The sequence below is a fragment of the Mytilus californianus genome, unplaced genomic scaffold (assembly GCF_021869535.1).
Source record: "Mytilus californianus isolate M0D057914Y unplaced genomic scaffold, xbMytCali1.0.p SCAF_11, whole genome shotgun sequence".
NCBI classification, from domain to species: Eukaryota; Metazoa; Mollusca; class Bivalvia; order Mytilida; family Mytilidae; genus Mytilus; species Mytilus californianus.
In genome coordinates this window covers 16,677,605-16,695,301 of record NW_026262593.1, presented here as the reverse complement: position 1 = coordinate 16,695,301, position 17,697 = coordinate 16,677,605, and the positions used below count along the sequence as shown (strand labels likewise).

The window sequence follows — 17,697 nt, the reverse complement described above, 5'->3', positions numbered from 1 at the left end:
AAACAAATATTTCATTGGCTTTCCAGTTGACAACATTGACAGTTCTCTTCTTTATTTAACACAATGATCATATTTATATTAATTTATTTGCATCAATTGTTTATATTGACAGAAATTATGCATTTATATGACACAGTTTCATTGGCATAGCTATGATAATGACACAAAGTAAAGATATGATCCTGATAGATATCCTTTATTTAACCAATTGTCATCGGCTTGACAATAACAACTGGTTTTCATACAGTATGAAAGGTTTTTACTACTCCATGTGGAAAGTATTTTGGAAAAAAGAAAATAAAACACTGAGATTTTACATTGTACGAACCAGAACATTTAATGTTCTCTAACTAAATAATACAAAATTTGGTGACGATGTTGAACGAATCTATCCCATCGAACTAGAGATAAAGGATACTACAGATACAGTTAAGTCTGCCTCATATCTTGACTTACATGTAGAAATTGACAATGAGGGTCGGTTGAAAACAAAACTTTACGACAAAAGAGATAATTTCAGCTTCCCATTTGTGAACTTTCCATTTCTATGTAGCAACATTCCAGCAGCGCCTGCATACGAAGTATATATCTCCTAATTGATACGATATTCCAGGGCTTGTATTTCCTATTATGATTTCCTTGATAGAGGATTGCTGCTCACAAGGAAGCTATTAAACCAAGAGTTCCAAATGGTGAAGTTGAAATCATCCCTTCGTAAATTTTACGGACGCCATCACGAGTTGGTTGACCGTTATGGAATAACCGTTCCACAGATGATATCGGATATGTTCCTTATGTCGTAACTACAATACCCTTCCCTTTTCACGAATGTGACCTACCGAATTAGACTATTTACCGGATTTGTAATAACATAAGCAACACGACGGGTGCCACATGTGGAGCAGGATCTGCTTACCCTTCAGGAGCACCTGAGATCACCCCCAGTTTTTGGTGGGGTTCGTGTTGCTTAGACTTTAGTTTTCTATGTTGTGTCATCTGTACTATTATTTGTCTGTTTGTCTTTTTATTTTTGGCCATGGCGTTGTCAGTTTGTTTTCGATCTATGAGTTTGAATGTCCCTCTGGTAACTTTCGTCCTTCTTTTAAATTAAAGCTACTAATTTTTTTTTATCATCTTTATAGGCATGTTAAAAATCTATTGATTGTAAATGAACTATGTTGACTTTTACTGTTTACATTGTAAATTTATTACGATAATCATGATGAATATATTAATATATCGGTTGATCCGACTTTAAATATACAAATAACACATTGAATCATTTCACTTTTTAGTTGTCACAGTTTTTAAGTAGCCGTCCATATAAGAATTATGCAAAATCCAAATTTTGTGAATCACTTCATGTCAGGCTACACAAGTTTATTTTGGTCTATCAGTTGAGATATAGGTGAATATGAAAGGAATGAGTAACATTTTCCATTTACTGCCTTACAAGGAAAGATAATGGAAAAACATTTTACGAAAGATTCTATAAGATATTATTGGAGTAATCTCCTTCAACATAAGTTTTATAATGCATTCTATAGAATATATATCTCACCTTGTAAGGGTCCATATAAAATCTATATATGAATTTCACCACAATTCATTATCCTAAATAAGATAGCAATAAATTCTATTTGCAGGCTTTCCACCCATGAATCACACTTTGCATGATTCTTATATAGGCTGGAATTAAGTGCATATAATAAATTCATTTATTGATTGATTTATTTATTGGTGTTTAATGCCACTTTCAGTACAATTGTGCAATTTTGTGGCGGTCAGTTTTTGTTGGTAGAAGCCTGAGTGCCCGGAGAAAACCTCTGACCTTCGGTAGGAAAAACAACAAACCTAAACGTCAATTAAGATTGGAGTTCAGCTCACCTGCCACATGTGGGATACGAACTCACAACCTCGGTGTTGACCTCCTGGTGATACAGAAGGTTGACTACTTAAACCACTCAGCCCTTTGTTTCATTTAAAGGTCTTTTCTTATTTATCAGTGTATATAAATATGAAAAAAATGTTGGTGGTAATTTCAGGTAGGTGCTTGACTATCATACAAATGTCTGGTGGTCTTTGTTTAAAACAAGTATGGAAAAAATCCAAATTATTGGCTCATATTGCAGATATGTTAAAAACTTGATTTTTTAATAACAAGTACCAAATATTTCTTCATATCAAAGAATATATTCTCAAATTAAAAACACTAGTGTGTGTTTGTTTGCTGTGAATTTCACTATACATGTATTACAAATCTAAAACAAAAACAAAAAATCCATTGATAAATCAGTTTTATGTTACTGCAGATGGAACAAAGAAAAATAAAGTAATCGACCCCATCCTAGGGTAAAAAATAAAAATAAACATTTCATATGAAGAAATCATTTGTAAATTATTACAATATCATCATAAACAAGGTTTCTTTTCTGAAATCTTTCATTGCCAAACTTTTCCCTACATTGTTCACTATTCATGGATGATATTCTCTTAATTTTCTTTAATATATACCCTGGACTCTGAAAGTTCATTAATGACAGCAAGTACGCCATTGTGTCCATTTTCACTGGCAATTTGTATGGGTGAGATTCCAATATTGTTACATTTATTATAATCTGATCCCTTCTCTAACAGCATTCTTACGATATCTATAAGATTATTCTGACAAGCAATATACAATGGAGATGCTCCAGATTCTTTACACTTATTAATGTCTGCCTTTCTGTCAAGTAATATCTTAACTACTTCTACATGATTATTCTGACAAGCAATATACAATGGAGATGCTCCTGAATCTTTACACTTATTAATGTCTGCCTTTCTGTCAAGTAATATCTTAACTACTTCTATATGATTATTTTGACAAGCTATATACAAAGGAGATACTCCAGAATCTCTACACTTATTAATGTCTGCCTTTCTGTCAAGTAATATCTTAACTACTGCTATATGATTATTATGACAAGCTATAAACAAAGGAGATGCTCCAGAATCTCTACACTTATTAATGTCTGCCTTTCTGTCAAGTAATATCTTAACTACTTCTATGTGATTATTCTGACAAGCAATATACAAAGGAGATACTCTCCAATCTCTACACTTATTAATGTCTGCCTTTCTGTCAAGTAATATCTTAACTACTTCTACATGATTATGATAACAAGCAATATACAAAGGAGAAGCTCCAGAATCTTTACACTTATTAATGTCTGCCTTTCTGTCAAGTAATATCTTAACTACTTCTACATGATTATTATAACAAGCAATATACAAAGGAGAAGCTCCAGAATCTCTACACTTATTAATGTCTGCCTTTCTGTCAAGTAATAGTTTAACAACATCTATATAATTATTGTGACAAGCAATATACAAAGGAGATATTCCATGATAATTACCATTATTAATGTCAACTCCATGATTAATACACCATTGAATAAAAAAAATATCATCAATGTCACAACACTGAAATAGCACAGTATATTTGCAATTAACATCACAGGTCAGAGCCAATCGTCTCTGGAATGATCTATCAAGTGTATTCAAATAACAAAGAAATCTTTGTCTGAAGTTTGGTATCTTCATATTGATGTTATTAAACACAATCTGTACTTGTCCTTTAGACCAGTCATCAATCATTCTCTGTATGTACATCAGATGGTATTCAGGTGGTACAATAGTGATAAACTGGTCCATGTCATCTATTCTGTCTAATAAAAATCTTTGCATAATAACAACAGGGTGTGCATTCTTGATCAAACACTGGATCATTTTTTGTCCAAAATAGTATGCAAGTAAGTCAAATAATTTATCATGTTTTGTTTTGAATACATTTTGCTCTTTCTTAATGAAAGTATGTTCAAGTGAATTTAGTTCATCAAGTAGGACAAGTCGTGATGTTCCTCTCTCCAGTCTACTTGCCTCACATGTGTTCTTTATTCTCTTTGTTTTTTTTTCATCTATCTCCTCTGTCAACCACTCCTCCTTCAAGTTGTTGTTGAACATAACACACAAAGCCAAACCACAGTATTTTCCATTATGCCCGTTTTTATCAAGCTTGTCAATTTCAGCTGTGTACACTGAAAATGGATTTTTGAAGAAGTCTGTAATATTGAGTTCAGGATTATCTTTATACAGTTTACAGAGAAGTGGAAAACAATCATATAAATCACAGTACTGAATTATTTCAGAAGCTTTTGTTTCAAGATATAATTTTGCTATTGACTGTTTCTCTGTTTTTAATAAACACAAATCTTCACTTAACAGGTTACATACACATGTTCTAAAAATGGGTAAAGATTCAAACTTTTTATCTTGGTAAATTTGTAAACGACATGCAACAATAACTTTTGTTTGTTTATTTTGCATCATTACTTTTACATGTTCCATAACTGGTTCCCAACTTTCAAGGTCTGACTTGTTTATGGAATAAGTTCCACAGAAGTCATCAATAACAAACAGTGTTTTCTGATTTGGATTACAAAACTGAACAATGTCATTTGGATTAGTTACTGGCAGTATATTGTACCCTTCTTCTTTCATTTTTAATGCCACATGTCGTAGAGTACATGTCTTCCCAGCACCAGAACTAGCCGTAATTGTGACACAGTTTCTTTCCAGAACACATTTAAATACAGCTTTCATAGCTCTGGTTTCAGCTACAGTATCCGGGTTCTTCTGCCATTCATCCAACAACTTATCGATCAGCTCTGAAATGTAAAAATAAAATATGAACCAAAAAACCCAGAATAGCTTAAATACTATATTAAAACTGATAGCAAACGATAACACAAAGTAGAAAGAAACATGGGGCACTACTCATCGGTTGGGTCAAAATCCCTTATGCACCTTAAAGTGACAAACTCAAAAGTAGTGTGTTAACAAAAAATCTCTGTGCAGTGATATTGGACTTGTTTCAGTTTTTAACAAGGGACTACTGAGCTTAACCATTTGTGCTGATTTGGATATTAGAGGACCATAGAATAAAGGTGTAAAAACTATAGAGTTCTTAAATGTATGCAAAGACCTAATTTTCAAAAGAACTTGTGTACTCGTGATATTTTTGCTATTTAAAAGTTTCTATCTATCTATCATAGTTTTCAAGATAAAAGGCAAAAATTCTAAAAATTGTGAAAAATCATCATTAAAGGGCAATAACATCAATAAGGTGTCAACTGACAATTTCGATCATGTTTTACTTACTTATAGATTATGTCTTGCTGGTCATTTTTGCGATTTATGGTTTCTTTCTAGCTATCTACTATAGTTTTCGAGTTAATAGGCAAAAATGAAAAAAAAAAAAATGGTAAAAATTCGTCGTTTAAGGGCAATAACTTGTATAAGAATTATTCTGATAGTTTTGATGTCCTAGACATTAGATAGCTCTCATTATTTTGAAAAAAATATGCCCGTCAGATTAGCGGTTTTCAAGATAAAAGACAACAAGAGTGCACACGCTGAAATGTCTCGCCTTCTTTACTAACCATTGATTTTATGTTGATAGTCCTAAATGTAAAGTTTTACTACAAGTAACACATAAACTTAACATGATCCAAGAAAATGAGTTCAAGGTCAGATAAACCAAACGAGAAATACATGTACACCTTACAATCATTCAATAAACCAAACATAGTTGACCTATTGCTTATAGTTTCTAAGAAACAGTCTTAACCAAGAAAACTTAACATTGACCAATGAACCATGAAAATGAGGTCAAGGTCAGATGAACCATGCCAGACAGACATGTACACCTTACAATCAATTTATGCATTAAATATAGTTGACTTATTGCTTATAGTATCTAAGAAACAAACTTAACCATGAAATTTAACATTGACAAATGAACCATGAAAATGAGGTCAAGGTCAGATTATACCTGCCAGACAGACATATAAACCTTACAATCATTCCATACAACAAATATAGTTGATCTATTGCTTATAGTTGAAGAAAAACAGACCAAAACACAAAAACTGAAAACTGAGAAATGAACCGTGAAAATGAAGTCAAGGTCAAATAAAACCTGCGAGACTGACATGTACATCATAAAATATTTCCATACACCAAATATAGTTGACCTATGATTGCATATATTATTAGAAAAAAGACAAAAACTCAAAAACTTCACTTTGACCACTGAACCATGAAAATGAGGTCAAGTTCAGATGACACCTACCAGTTGGACAGGTACACCTTATAATCATTCCATATACCAGATATAGTAGACCTACTGCTTATAGTATCTGATATATGGACTTGACCACAAAAACTTAACCTAGTTCACTAATCCATGAAATGAGGTCGAGGTCACATGAAAATTGTGTGACGGGCATGATGACCTTGCAAGGTACACACATACCAAACATAGTTATCCTATTACTCATAATAAGAAAGAAATTAACATTACAAAAAATGTTGACATTTTTTTTAAGTAGTCACTGAACCATGAAAATGAGGTCAAGGACAATGGACATATGACAGACGGAAACTTCGTAACATAAGGCATCTATATACAAAGTATGAACCATCCAGGTCTTCTAGCTTTTAAAATATAAAGCTTTTAAGAAGTTAGCTAACGCCGCCACCGGATCACTATCCCTATGTCGAGCTATCTGCGACAAAAGTCGCAGGCTCGACAAAAATTGTATTTTACCCCTATGTTCTATTTTAGCCATGTCTGCCATGTTTGTCAGCAAGCGGGGTCATGGGAGATGAACTTTGTAAAGTAAACAGATGAAGACGACAGACACAGGACGCCAAGTGATGACAAAAGCTCACACTGGCCCTTTGGGCCAGCTGAGCTAATAAAGTCATCTTTGTACAAGCCCATCCAGCTTTTTTTAAATTTTTATTTCCATTTTTTTCAAATCAAATCAATGCACTCACTCAGTCTTTATTTAAAACATTATATCTGTAGCAAATGTGAATCATGTATATAATAAGATTAATTGAATACCTCTTCTGTTTTTAGGCACATATTCCTCGTGAAGAGATGACAGCTCTTTCAAATCAGTTCTTGTTTTTACTGAATCGCCTTGAAGTAAATCATGTGATTTTTTCAACATCTCACAATCTGATTTTAAAGACAGGACATTCATCTTCGTGTCCAAGTGATCAAATTGAAGCAATTCATGTGATTTTCCCATACTCTTCTGCTCTATCTCTATTGTTTTCACGTCTTCTTTAACCATTTCAATATAATTTTTTGATCCAGCATGTTCATGTTGAAGCAAATCATGAGACTTTTTCAAACTTTCATGATGTGATTTTAATGTTTTCATATCATTTTTTACCTCTGTATGATCAGTTTGAATCAAATCAATTGATTGTATAATTGTTTGAATGTCTTTGTTGGCTTGGTGTAAGTCTCGTACGATTTCCTGGCTTGACATGTCCAGTGGTTTAGTCATTAGCTGATCACATTCCTGCTTCATTGTAATCCCTCCTAGTCGAAGAACAGCCTGGAAAAATATACCAAATCAGTTGTCAAAATAGTCTTATGTTTTGGTTTATTTGTTTTTGGGTTGCTCATTGACTTTTACCCCACATCTCCTTGTATTCATATGTTTGAAGTTTTAATTATTGTTTTTGTTTGTTTAAAATTATGTTTGTAAGATAGATTCACAAAACCAAGATTAAACAACTAAAGCCATTTAAAGGATCATAGACATGTTACACTTGTCTATATTATATGTCAAGCTCTGAATTATATATTTAAATAAAAATTGTTGAGAAATTAAATTAAATTTTAAAAAAAATTAAAAGAAAAAGATCCAAGGCCGTAACTACCATTGAGGCAAGTGAGGCAATTGCCTCACTAAAATTTTGACACTGAATTTTTTTCTGTGTACATGTATTTGTTTATGGTAATTAAATACGAAATGTAGTCATTTGTTTTTTTCTGTCTTAACCTTAATTTCCATAACTTGACATCATTCCTTTTAAATTATTCCTACCGTATATAACTCAGCATCTCAGTCACCGCTTGATTTTTCTCGATTACATTAACCTAGTAACCGGTAATTCATCATGGATCTCTAGTTAAAAACAGGCTCTTGCAGAAAAAGGAAAAGCGATACTAAAGGTGAGGAAGGAATAATTTTAGTAAACTAATGGATGTTATTTGTGATCACAACCGGCGTTAAGAGTTAGTATTGAATATATTTTCACTAATCCAAAAACTATAAATAAACTGACAAAATCAAGTACTGGGGCACAGCACGGGAGCACTCTAGTCTGAGTATTTATTTCCATGTTTTCCCAAACTTTATTCGTTCTTAAAAATTGAGAGAACATATCGTAATTCAATTTTGGCATTATTGAGGGACGGTAGGACCTTGAAAACGGGATTTCGTGTTTTCTAATTCGGAACTAGGGGATTTCGTGTCTTTCAATTCAGGATTTCGGGATCAGACTCCCTCCTACCCCCTCATTATTCGATTGTCGATCTAAAATATCTTACCACTGACTATTTCCAGATATAATCTGAAATCACGGACCTATATGTAAATAGCGAAAACTCCAGTCCAATTTCCCGGTATCCATAAAAAAAAAATCAATTGTCCTAGAATAACATAAAACAATATAGTTGTATCCAATTTTCCGTAATCATAACATAAAAAGGTATCATGTGGCAAAAAAAAAAACTAAAAATAATATTCCTAAAATAACATAAAATGACATAAGGATACCCCATATCTCAGTGAATTCAGATGACAAAGATATATTGATTATCCTATATTCCTGAAGGTGAAATTGCAAAGTAGATCCCAATATACCCTGTTCGAGGCTTAAAGCTTAAAATTGATATTTAGCTCTGTCCGCAATGAGTTTGAAATTAAATCAAACCGTGACATCTTCAAACTTTGCAACGATGCCAAGCTCTCTGGAAATGCCCAGAATGCAGGATTTTACACCATTTATCCCAGACCCCATACCGTTTTTTTTTTATTTTGATTTGCTCCGCTTACTGATCAGTTCTGCCTCACTAAAATAATATGCCCAGTTACGGCCTTGAAATCTGCCCTTAACATCAATTTCTTTATGTAGCAAAATAAATGAAGAATGTGTCCATGGGACACAGATGCCCCCGCTTGTAAATAAACGGCAAATCCTACAATAAATCAATTTACAAAAGGACATTACTCAAGAAGAGCAAAAGTGACGCAATCGAAATTCGAACTTGATCTGTGTTTGGTGGTAATAAGCATTGTGTAAAAGTTTCATAACATTAGGTTGAGGCAAACTAAAGTTACAGTGCGGAAACGACAAATTTAGCAATTTTTCCGTTTATAAAGGGACATAACTGGCGAACGATGAAAGTGACGCCTCCCAAATTCAAACTTGATCTGTGGTTGGAGGTTATAAGTATTGTGTATAAGTTTCATAAAATTTGGTTGTGGCAAACTAAAGTTAGAGTACGGAAACGTCAAATTTAGCAATTTTTCTAGTTATAAAGGGATATATGGAAAGAAAATTATTAACAACCCAACTTCAAGGATATCCACGTGACGTGCTTAAACAAACGTATTTGTAATGCCTCTACAGCCAGATTGTTTAACAAAAATGCGCGTGGATATCCACAAATTTTCCCGTGCAATGCCAAAAAGTGACTAACCTGTTTTAGATCAACTTCACAAAATACTGTACGGTCAACAGTGAACGGGAGAGCTTTTTCGCTCTCCTTTTCCTGTGACATTACCTGAAAAACTCAAAACCTTATATATGTGGTAACTTGAACCACACCTAAGTGTGGTATTCAATATGTGGGACAGACGGGACGAGCGTATTACAAAAGAAATCAAGAACACCTTTACCGCTTTCGTAGACCTAAAAAATTCAAAAGTTTGATATATCAATATTTAGATAAGCATAATCACAATCTAAAATTTATTAAATTCCAATCACTTGAAACCGTTCAGAAACAACCAGGAGAATCACAAAAGCAATGTGAAAAATCACGTGAAGTTCGCGAATTATTTTGGATAAAAAGACTTCAAACAGCTTATCCTCTCGGTCTTAATGACAAAATATTAGGACAGGGGAACATAACTAAAACTTCAATCGATGTCATTAATATTGTCGATAAACGACTTAGAAATAAAAGGTCTCATGCGGCAAACGCAAAAACCGTAATCAACGTATTAAACATCGCATAAATTATACACTTGCTGATCTGTTATCTATAATAAAAAATAATGGCAGACATCAAGTATTATGCAAACTGGGTCAGATACCAATAAGTAAATTATATGCTATTTTTCTGGAGTGTGATATAATTTCTTTTTTTAGCCCAATGTATGAATACACCCATATTATTACAGCCTTTTGTCATCATAGGCTATTTCCTAGTATCGATAAACCTGAAAATCATAAACGGCATTTTCTTAAATTGAAATATATAAATAGAGGTATTGATTTTATTAACTTATCTAGTATATTCAATAACTCAACCATCCAAAGCCAAATACCTCCATATTTTGATAATATAGAACCACCTATTATTTCGTATTCTTATAAAAAAAACCAGCAGAAGTTTGATTTTTAATTATACGTCAGTTACATCAGACGTCAATATAGAAAATAATGTTCCTTCCACTTGAGATTGTGAAACATCTAGTTTTAGATATGTTCCCTATGGTCATGTCCTTACAGGAGACCTCAACATCGTCGAAGACCGTGAGGTCATAACTTTTCTTAAGAAAGGACCGAAATATCGTCCTCCATCTAAAATAGATTGGAAACAGTGTCGTCAGATCATTAAAGACGCTCTGTCTGTCTACTGTAAAAATTGGTGTAAACGTGAAAAATCTGATAAAAAATCTCTAGACAGTTATTTGAATAAAATTATGAATACTGTTAATATTCGTATATCTCATTTTGAAAACAATTCTGAAACTAGTAATAGGGTCCATGATATTCCCATTTCCAGAATAAAGAATAAACTCCAAGTACTCACAAAGCGGTTTGTGTTCGTACCGGCAGACAAAGCAGCAAATAATGTAGTGGTGGTGTGACGCATATACTACACGGAAGTTCTCCAAAACGAAATTACAAATTCATCTACATTCAGGTCCGTACGCTCCACAGAGAGTCAAATTGTAAACAAGCATATCACTGCCACTACCCAGCTTAAGGCCTCTTCCGAACATTTGAAAGTCCCTACTATGTACTGGTTACCTAAATTGCACAAAAAGCCATTTAAATTCCGTTTCATCTCCGCATCTAGTAAGTGTTCTACTACTAATCTATCAGTGCTTCTAACTTCCTCCCTTACTACTATCAAAGAACTTGTTATTAACTTTTGTAATAAAGCTTATGAAAATAATGGTATTAATTATTTTTGGAGTGTTAAAAATTCTTTAGAGGTTTTAGATAAAATACATGCTTTTGATGGTCCTTTTAATTCTGTTGACAGTTATGGTTTTTCTACTCTCTATACTACACTTCCACACAATCTTATCAAGAAAAAGTTTTCATATTTAATTAAATGGTCTTTTGAAAAATCTCATTACAAATTTATTTGCTGTAACTCGTTTAAAGCCTTTTTCTGTAACGAAAAAGGAAAGTATGCTAGATACACTTACTGGAAAAGTGAAGATATTATTGAAGCTTTAAATTTTCTCCTGGACAACATATATGTACGTTTCGGCGATAGAGTGTATCGACAAGTAGTAGGTATTCCTATGGGCACTAACTGCGCCCCTTTAATAGCAGATTTATTCCTGTATTGCTATGAATCTCAGTTTATGACCAAACTCAGTAAAGACACGTCATTGTTACATTTGGTTGATACATTCAACAATACCTTCCGTTATCTAGATGATATTTTTTCGTTAAATAATCCAGAGTTCTCTAAATATACTACCGAAATTTACCTAATATAACTTACTTTAACTAAATCTAACATAAACAGCAGTAGTTGTCCTTTTCTGGATTTGGACATTTCAATCTCTAAAGGAAAACTCCATACGAAAATTTACGACAAAAGAGACGATTTTTCATTCCCTATTGTTAATTTTCCTTTTTTAGACGGCGATGTTCCTTTGGCTCCATCATACGGTGTATATATATCCCAACTCGTTCGTTATGCCCGTGTGTGTAGTGATGTCATAGATTTTAACGAACGTAATCAATGCATCACTGGTAAATTATTAAATCAAGGATTTCGTTACCATAAATTACGTAAAACTTTTGCTAAGTTCTTTCACAGATACAAAGATTTGATTAGTAAATTTGGCTGTACTTGTAGAAAACTGATTAAAAACGGTATTTCACATCCTAAATTTTACGGTAATATTGTACTTAAAGCGCGGAAATCACTATGTGATCCGTGTAAACTCATCGAACCTTTAAACAAACTTATTAGTAAAGGTTATCTTACCAATGTTGTAATTAGATCTTTGAATATAGTTTACATTGGCACTAATATAGATTTTGTCATCAGCAAATTAAAACATAACTAAATTTGTATTTTCTTTTCAAACGGGATGTATAAAGACACACCCACGTTCGTTTAGATCTATAAAGAGGTTAAACTCCTAACTATCCTACTGTCTGTCGATACATTTATTTTTGGCATTGCACTAGTCCTGTCTTCTTTGACTGTCTATGACGTTAAAATACTAAATCCCTGGGATGTGTTTTAGTTGATTTTAGTCTCTGATGCATGATTTTTTATTATTAATTGTTTTGGCTTTTAACTAGCTGTCAGTAACTGCGAGTACTCTCAAATCGTACTTTCTTGTTTATTTGACCTGTTGATACTAATTGTATTGCTTTTTTGTTATTTAATGTTATTCAGGGTTATATCTGGTCTATATACCAGCTTTGATAAGTGTTTGGTATAACTATAAATTTTCACTTCGTACTATGAACATCAAAATTATTTATTTTGTAAAAATATTTCCTTTCTCTATTGGTACTGTACACGTATACCTAACAACAAAATTATTTTCATTTACCTGTGTTTAAAGTTATTGCAAATGGATGGTATTTTTGTTCGAGCATATTGTTTTTCTTTAATTGTTTAACATTTCTTACCGATATAACAAGTTACTTTTATTATTCTTCCCTTAGTTTATTTATTTTGTATTTACATTGTGTCATAGGTCAAATTTATTTGTTCAGTGTATGTTCAATGGTGTTAATATGTCCTTTGATTGAGTTAAGCTATTTCAGTTGATATTTTATAGTGTGTCTTTCTATGTTGTGATGTTACACTATTGTTTCAGAAAAAGGGTGAAGGTTTGGTACCATTAAAACGTTTAAACCCGCTGCATTTGTTTGCACCTGTCCTAAGTCAGGAATCTGATGTTCAGTAGTTGTCGTTTGTTGATGTGGTTCATAAGTGTTTCTCGTTTCTCTTTTTTTATATAGATTAGACCGTTGGTTTTCTCGTTTGAATGGTTTTACACTAGTAATTTTTTGGAGCCCTTTATAGCTTACTGTTCGGTGTGAGCCAAGGCTCCGTGTTGAAGACCGTACTGTGACCTATAATGGTTTACTTTTATAAATTTTGACTTGGATGGAGAGTTGTCTCATTGGCACTCATACCACATCTTCTTATATCTTTATAATTGGAGAACGGTGAAAGTGACGCCACCCACATTCAAACTTGATATGTGTTTGGTGGTAATAAGCATTGTGTATACGTTTGAACGTTCATAACATTTGGTTGAGGCAAACTAAAGTTAGAGAACGGAAACTAATTTTAGGACGTACAGATGGACAAGGGTAAAACTTAATGACCCCTCCATCACGGCGGGGCATACAAAAATCTAGGAAAAAATCAATCATTTAAAGGATTAGTATAGCAGGAAGGATTGGAATCTCGCGTCATCTCCCTTATTATTAGTATTGCTTATTTGAGATGGAAACTAGTTGACGTTTGATTGTGTAGAGCATTGGTGACTGATGCAATATTTCTCTTTGCAGTCTGCATCGCACTGAACGATTAATTATAAAAAGTATTTCCGAAAAACCTGTTAGTTGTTCTCTGAATAGAACTTATCATCCATATAGTAAATTTATAAACGATACTGTGATGAAAAATCTAATAAGTGTTATTTAAGTTATTTCTAATGTGTTAGTATTATCCATTTTTAAACTAAAATTGTCCTATTCTATCTTCTATCAATGTCATTCTGACTCTCTTAGGACTTAACATATAAAATTGAAATATACATAATTCCATAAAACATTTATTTTGAGCAAGAAGATTGACCAATCAGAAACCTGGATATATATTATTAATCATTAACTGATATGTCAACATTGTCATTTCACTGTGAGAAGACGAAATAATTTACGGTTGACCGACTAAGAAGGCCTACTACGAATGATTCCAAAAACAGAAATGACGTGTTATACACCATATTGTAGATAATGTGATGTAGGTTTACGACATAACAAGTTTTAGTGGGATAGACAACAACGGAATCGAAATATAATGGAAGTTTGCGACTGAGTTTCATTACTTGATAATGCGAGTTGGGTACCTTGTGTTACATTAAAGTATATAGGTAAAAAAAAATTAGAGACAAGTTCACGTGGGGACAAACCTTTGCAAGCCTCATTCTGACCTGTGATTTTTTTCAGGCAAGTAAAACCTCAATACTTTCTAGTCCTTTTAGACAAGTGGCTTCAAAAGTTTTAGGTGCAGAAGGGCAGGAACCAAAGCACCTGTATCATCTACTCTTCCCCTGGCGGTAGGTGACATCGCTACAACAATAATTTACCAATGTTCAGATCTGATAAACCAATAAAGAAAATACAAATTCAGATAAAAAAAAAAGCCAAAAACCTGAGTTAATCACAAGATCTTCAAATGTAGCGAGATCAGATGTGCCAAAAGAGTAGATGTCTCCTATTAAGCATACCATAGTTAGTCGTGTATAATCCGCATTTTTTAACCCAAAATATGTATTTGGTAAACGGGGTGCGTATTATACACAATTGTAGACGGTTTTCGATTTTTATTTAAAAGAAAATTTTTTTTTTCTTCATTATTGAATATTCAAAGTACAGGTGTGACATCTTGCATGAGTAATCTAAAGGGGTAATTAAGGATTAAGTATGGGTTTGTAGCAATTAAATAAGCATGTCAACTTTTGGCAGGTGTTCAAACTACAACCAATGCAAATCAGCAATCAATCCATGTGTCACAATAGGGAAAAGGGTGAAATAGGTAAATATATATATACTAGAACACACCCGCTGGTCTGTGACTGAATTAAAGTACCTATGCCTTATTTTCAGCCTGGGTTTTTAGTATTCGTATTGTAATTTGATAAAGTCATGCTGATTATAAAGTGCACAGTTTTCTCTGCTTTCAAAATCTTTCTGTTTGAGTCCGTCCTGGCTTCCTACTACAACCGGAAACTACTTGTAGATATATTGTTTTGCTCAATGATTGAATTTAGTGGTGTCAATCCCTGTATAATGACGAAGTTCAAGTGTGATTATGACCCGTGTATATAGCAAATCCCAAATACACCGTTTGGTGGTGCGCCTGACAGGCGGAACGTACAGATTAGGTAACAGGTAACAGGTACTATTGGTATCGGTATCGGATTCGACCCGGGACTTGTTAATTATTGGTAATATTAATTATGTGGAAAACAAAAGGGCCTGGAATGGTGTAATTTTTAATCAAAAACCATTGTCCTATATTACTTATATATAAAGTTGAATTCTTTGATTCGTCGTTTTTACGTCATGCCGGATTACAAATTGGACCTCGTTATTTTAGTAGTATAGATATAGGGGTTAGCTCCAGGTTTTACTTACATTACTTATATCCTTCCAAGCTGTAGTAAATAATGTGCCATCTACATTTCCATCATGAAGATGTGCCAAAAAGTTTCTATAATGTTTAATTCTCGCTAAATCTGAGGCAGGGGTTGTTTCTATAGTAACGGGTAGTTCGTCATATCCATTTATAGGAGGCACCAAGGGCAAGGTTGTCAGATTCCTTAGCAATGCTATCATCAGCGTCACATCAAAAGTCTTAGAATCAGTGACACCTGGTAACAGAAAAAAAATAATTTTAAAAAATGTTAGTAAATTTTTCAAATTGTCAGCAAATCTTTCAAATCATATTTTTAGATGGAACATGCCGCAATCAAACATCAGATTAAAGTTTTCATACTTTGCCTAAATGTAAATTACCATCCTGCCTTTAAAAAAAACAAAAGTCAATGCTTTGTAAATATTCTATTTTTTTAGTTTAAATCCGATAACTAATAAAAATTATTTCAAACACTAAGGTTTTTCTACAAACAGACATATGATTATAAAAATAAGATGATGACACCAACAAACATGTTAAACCCTGCCACATTCTGCATGTGCCTATCACAAGTCAGGAGCCTGTAACTCAGTGGTTGTCGTTTGTTGCTTTATATCTTATTGTTTTTCGTTTACTGTTTTGTACATAAATCAGGTTGTCAGTTTTCTCAACTGATTTGGTAAACATTTGTCATTTTGTGGGGGGTTTTGTATCTTACTATGCGGTACGGATTTTAGCTCATTGTTGAAGGCCGTACGGTGACCTATAGTTGTTAACTTCTACACCATTTTGTCTCTGTTGGAAAGTTGTCTCATTGGCAATCATACCACATCTTCTTATTTTTATGTTACCAATGCTAGGAAACAGGATGATTCCATTGTACCTGTTTTGTTACATATTCTTCTATCTGCTTGTAACTAGGATTGAATGATTGATTGGTTTGTGTTTAACGCAACTTTCAACACTATTGTGCTATTTCATGGCGGTAAGTTTTTATTGGTGGAGGGAGCCGAAGTGCCCAGGGAAAACCACCAACCTTCGGTAGGAAAACTGACAATCCTAGTCAATTAAAATTGGAGTCGAGTGCACCTACCCTGTGCGGGAGTCGAACTCACTACCCCAGTGTTGACAGGCTAGTGATACAGTAGTTCGACTACTTAGACCACTCGGCCACCGAGGCCCCGCTTGTAACCTGAGGAGACACCATTCCGAAAAGTGTATTAAACATACTTACAATTGTTGGGAAACATGAGATCCCACTGTCAATTACTGTGCCTGGTTTATTACACAAACTTACCACTGCTGGAAAACAGAACATTGTCAGATTGTGCTTTGTTTAGTACTCGTTTTTTTAAATCTCAAGTCGTTTTGCATATTTTTCCTATAATTCACAGTCGCTGTGTCTGGTTTAATACACATACTTACCACTGGAAAACCAGTATGGAACCACCATTTTGTCACAGGGTCACATTCAAAAATTACCTCAGGTCACTATATCACTTTAAAACAAATTTGAAACCAACAGCCATCCACACAACATATTTTAAAAGATGTTTAAAGATCAAAGGTCTTTTTAAATGAGATGTCAGGTCGAAAGGTCGCCTCTTCCCTTGAAGTTTGACTACGTTGGAACACACTATTGGTAGGAAACATGAGATCCAATTGTACCTAGTTTATAACAAATACTTACCACTGCTAGAAAATATGAGGTATCACTATATCTGGTTTATAACATATACTTACCACTACTGGGAAACAGGAGATCCCACTGTGCCTGGTTTATAACATATACTTACCACTGCTAGGAAACATGAGATCCCACTATACCTGGTTAATTACATTTACTTACCACTGCTAGGAAACAGGAGATCCCACTGTGCCTTGTTAATTACATTCACTTACCACTG

General features: G+C 33.5%; 1 protein-coding gene across 4 annotated transcripts in view; it reads right to left on the bottom strand.

Moving 5' to 3' along the window:
- Positions 1–67: 67 nt before the first annotated feature.
- The window catches only part of LOC127719677 (uncharacterized), a 41,288-nt gene continuing 23,658 nt past the window's right edge, over positions 68–17,697 (bottom strand). For 2 of the 4 annotated variants that reach the window (XM_052225915.1, XM_052225914.1), the window contains 3 exons: positions 15,790–16,025; positions 6,956–7,460; positions 68–4,709 (listed from right to left, as the gene is read on the bottom strand). In XM_052225915.1, the coding sequence (XP_052081875.1) occupies positions 2,494–4,709; positions 6,956–7,460; positions 15,790–16,025 (2,957 nt within the window). In that variant the 3' untranslated portion in view covers positions 68–2,493. Of the gene's footprint in view, positions 4,710–6,955; positions 7,461–8,461; positions 10,108–14,582; positions 14,722–15,789; positions 16,026–17,697 lie in introns of those variants that run through there. The other 2 variants (XM_052225917.1, XM_052225916.1) reach the window with 2 other exon arrangements.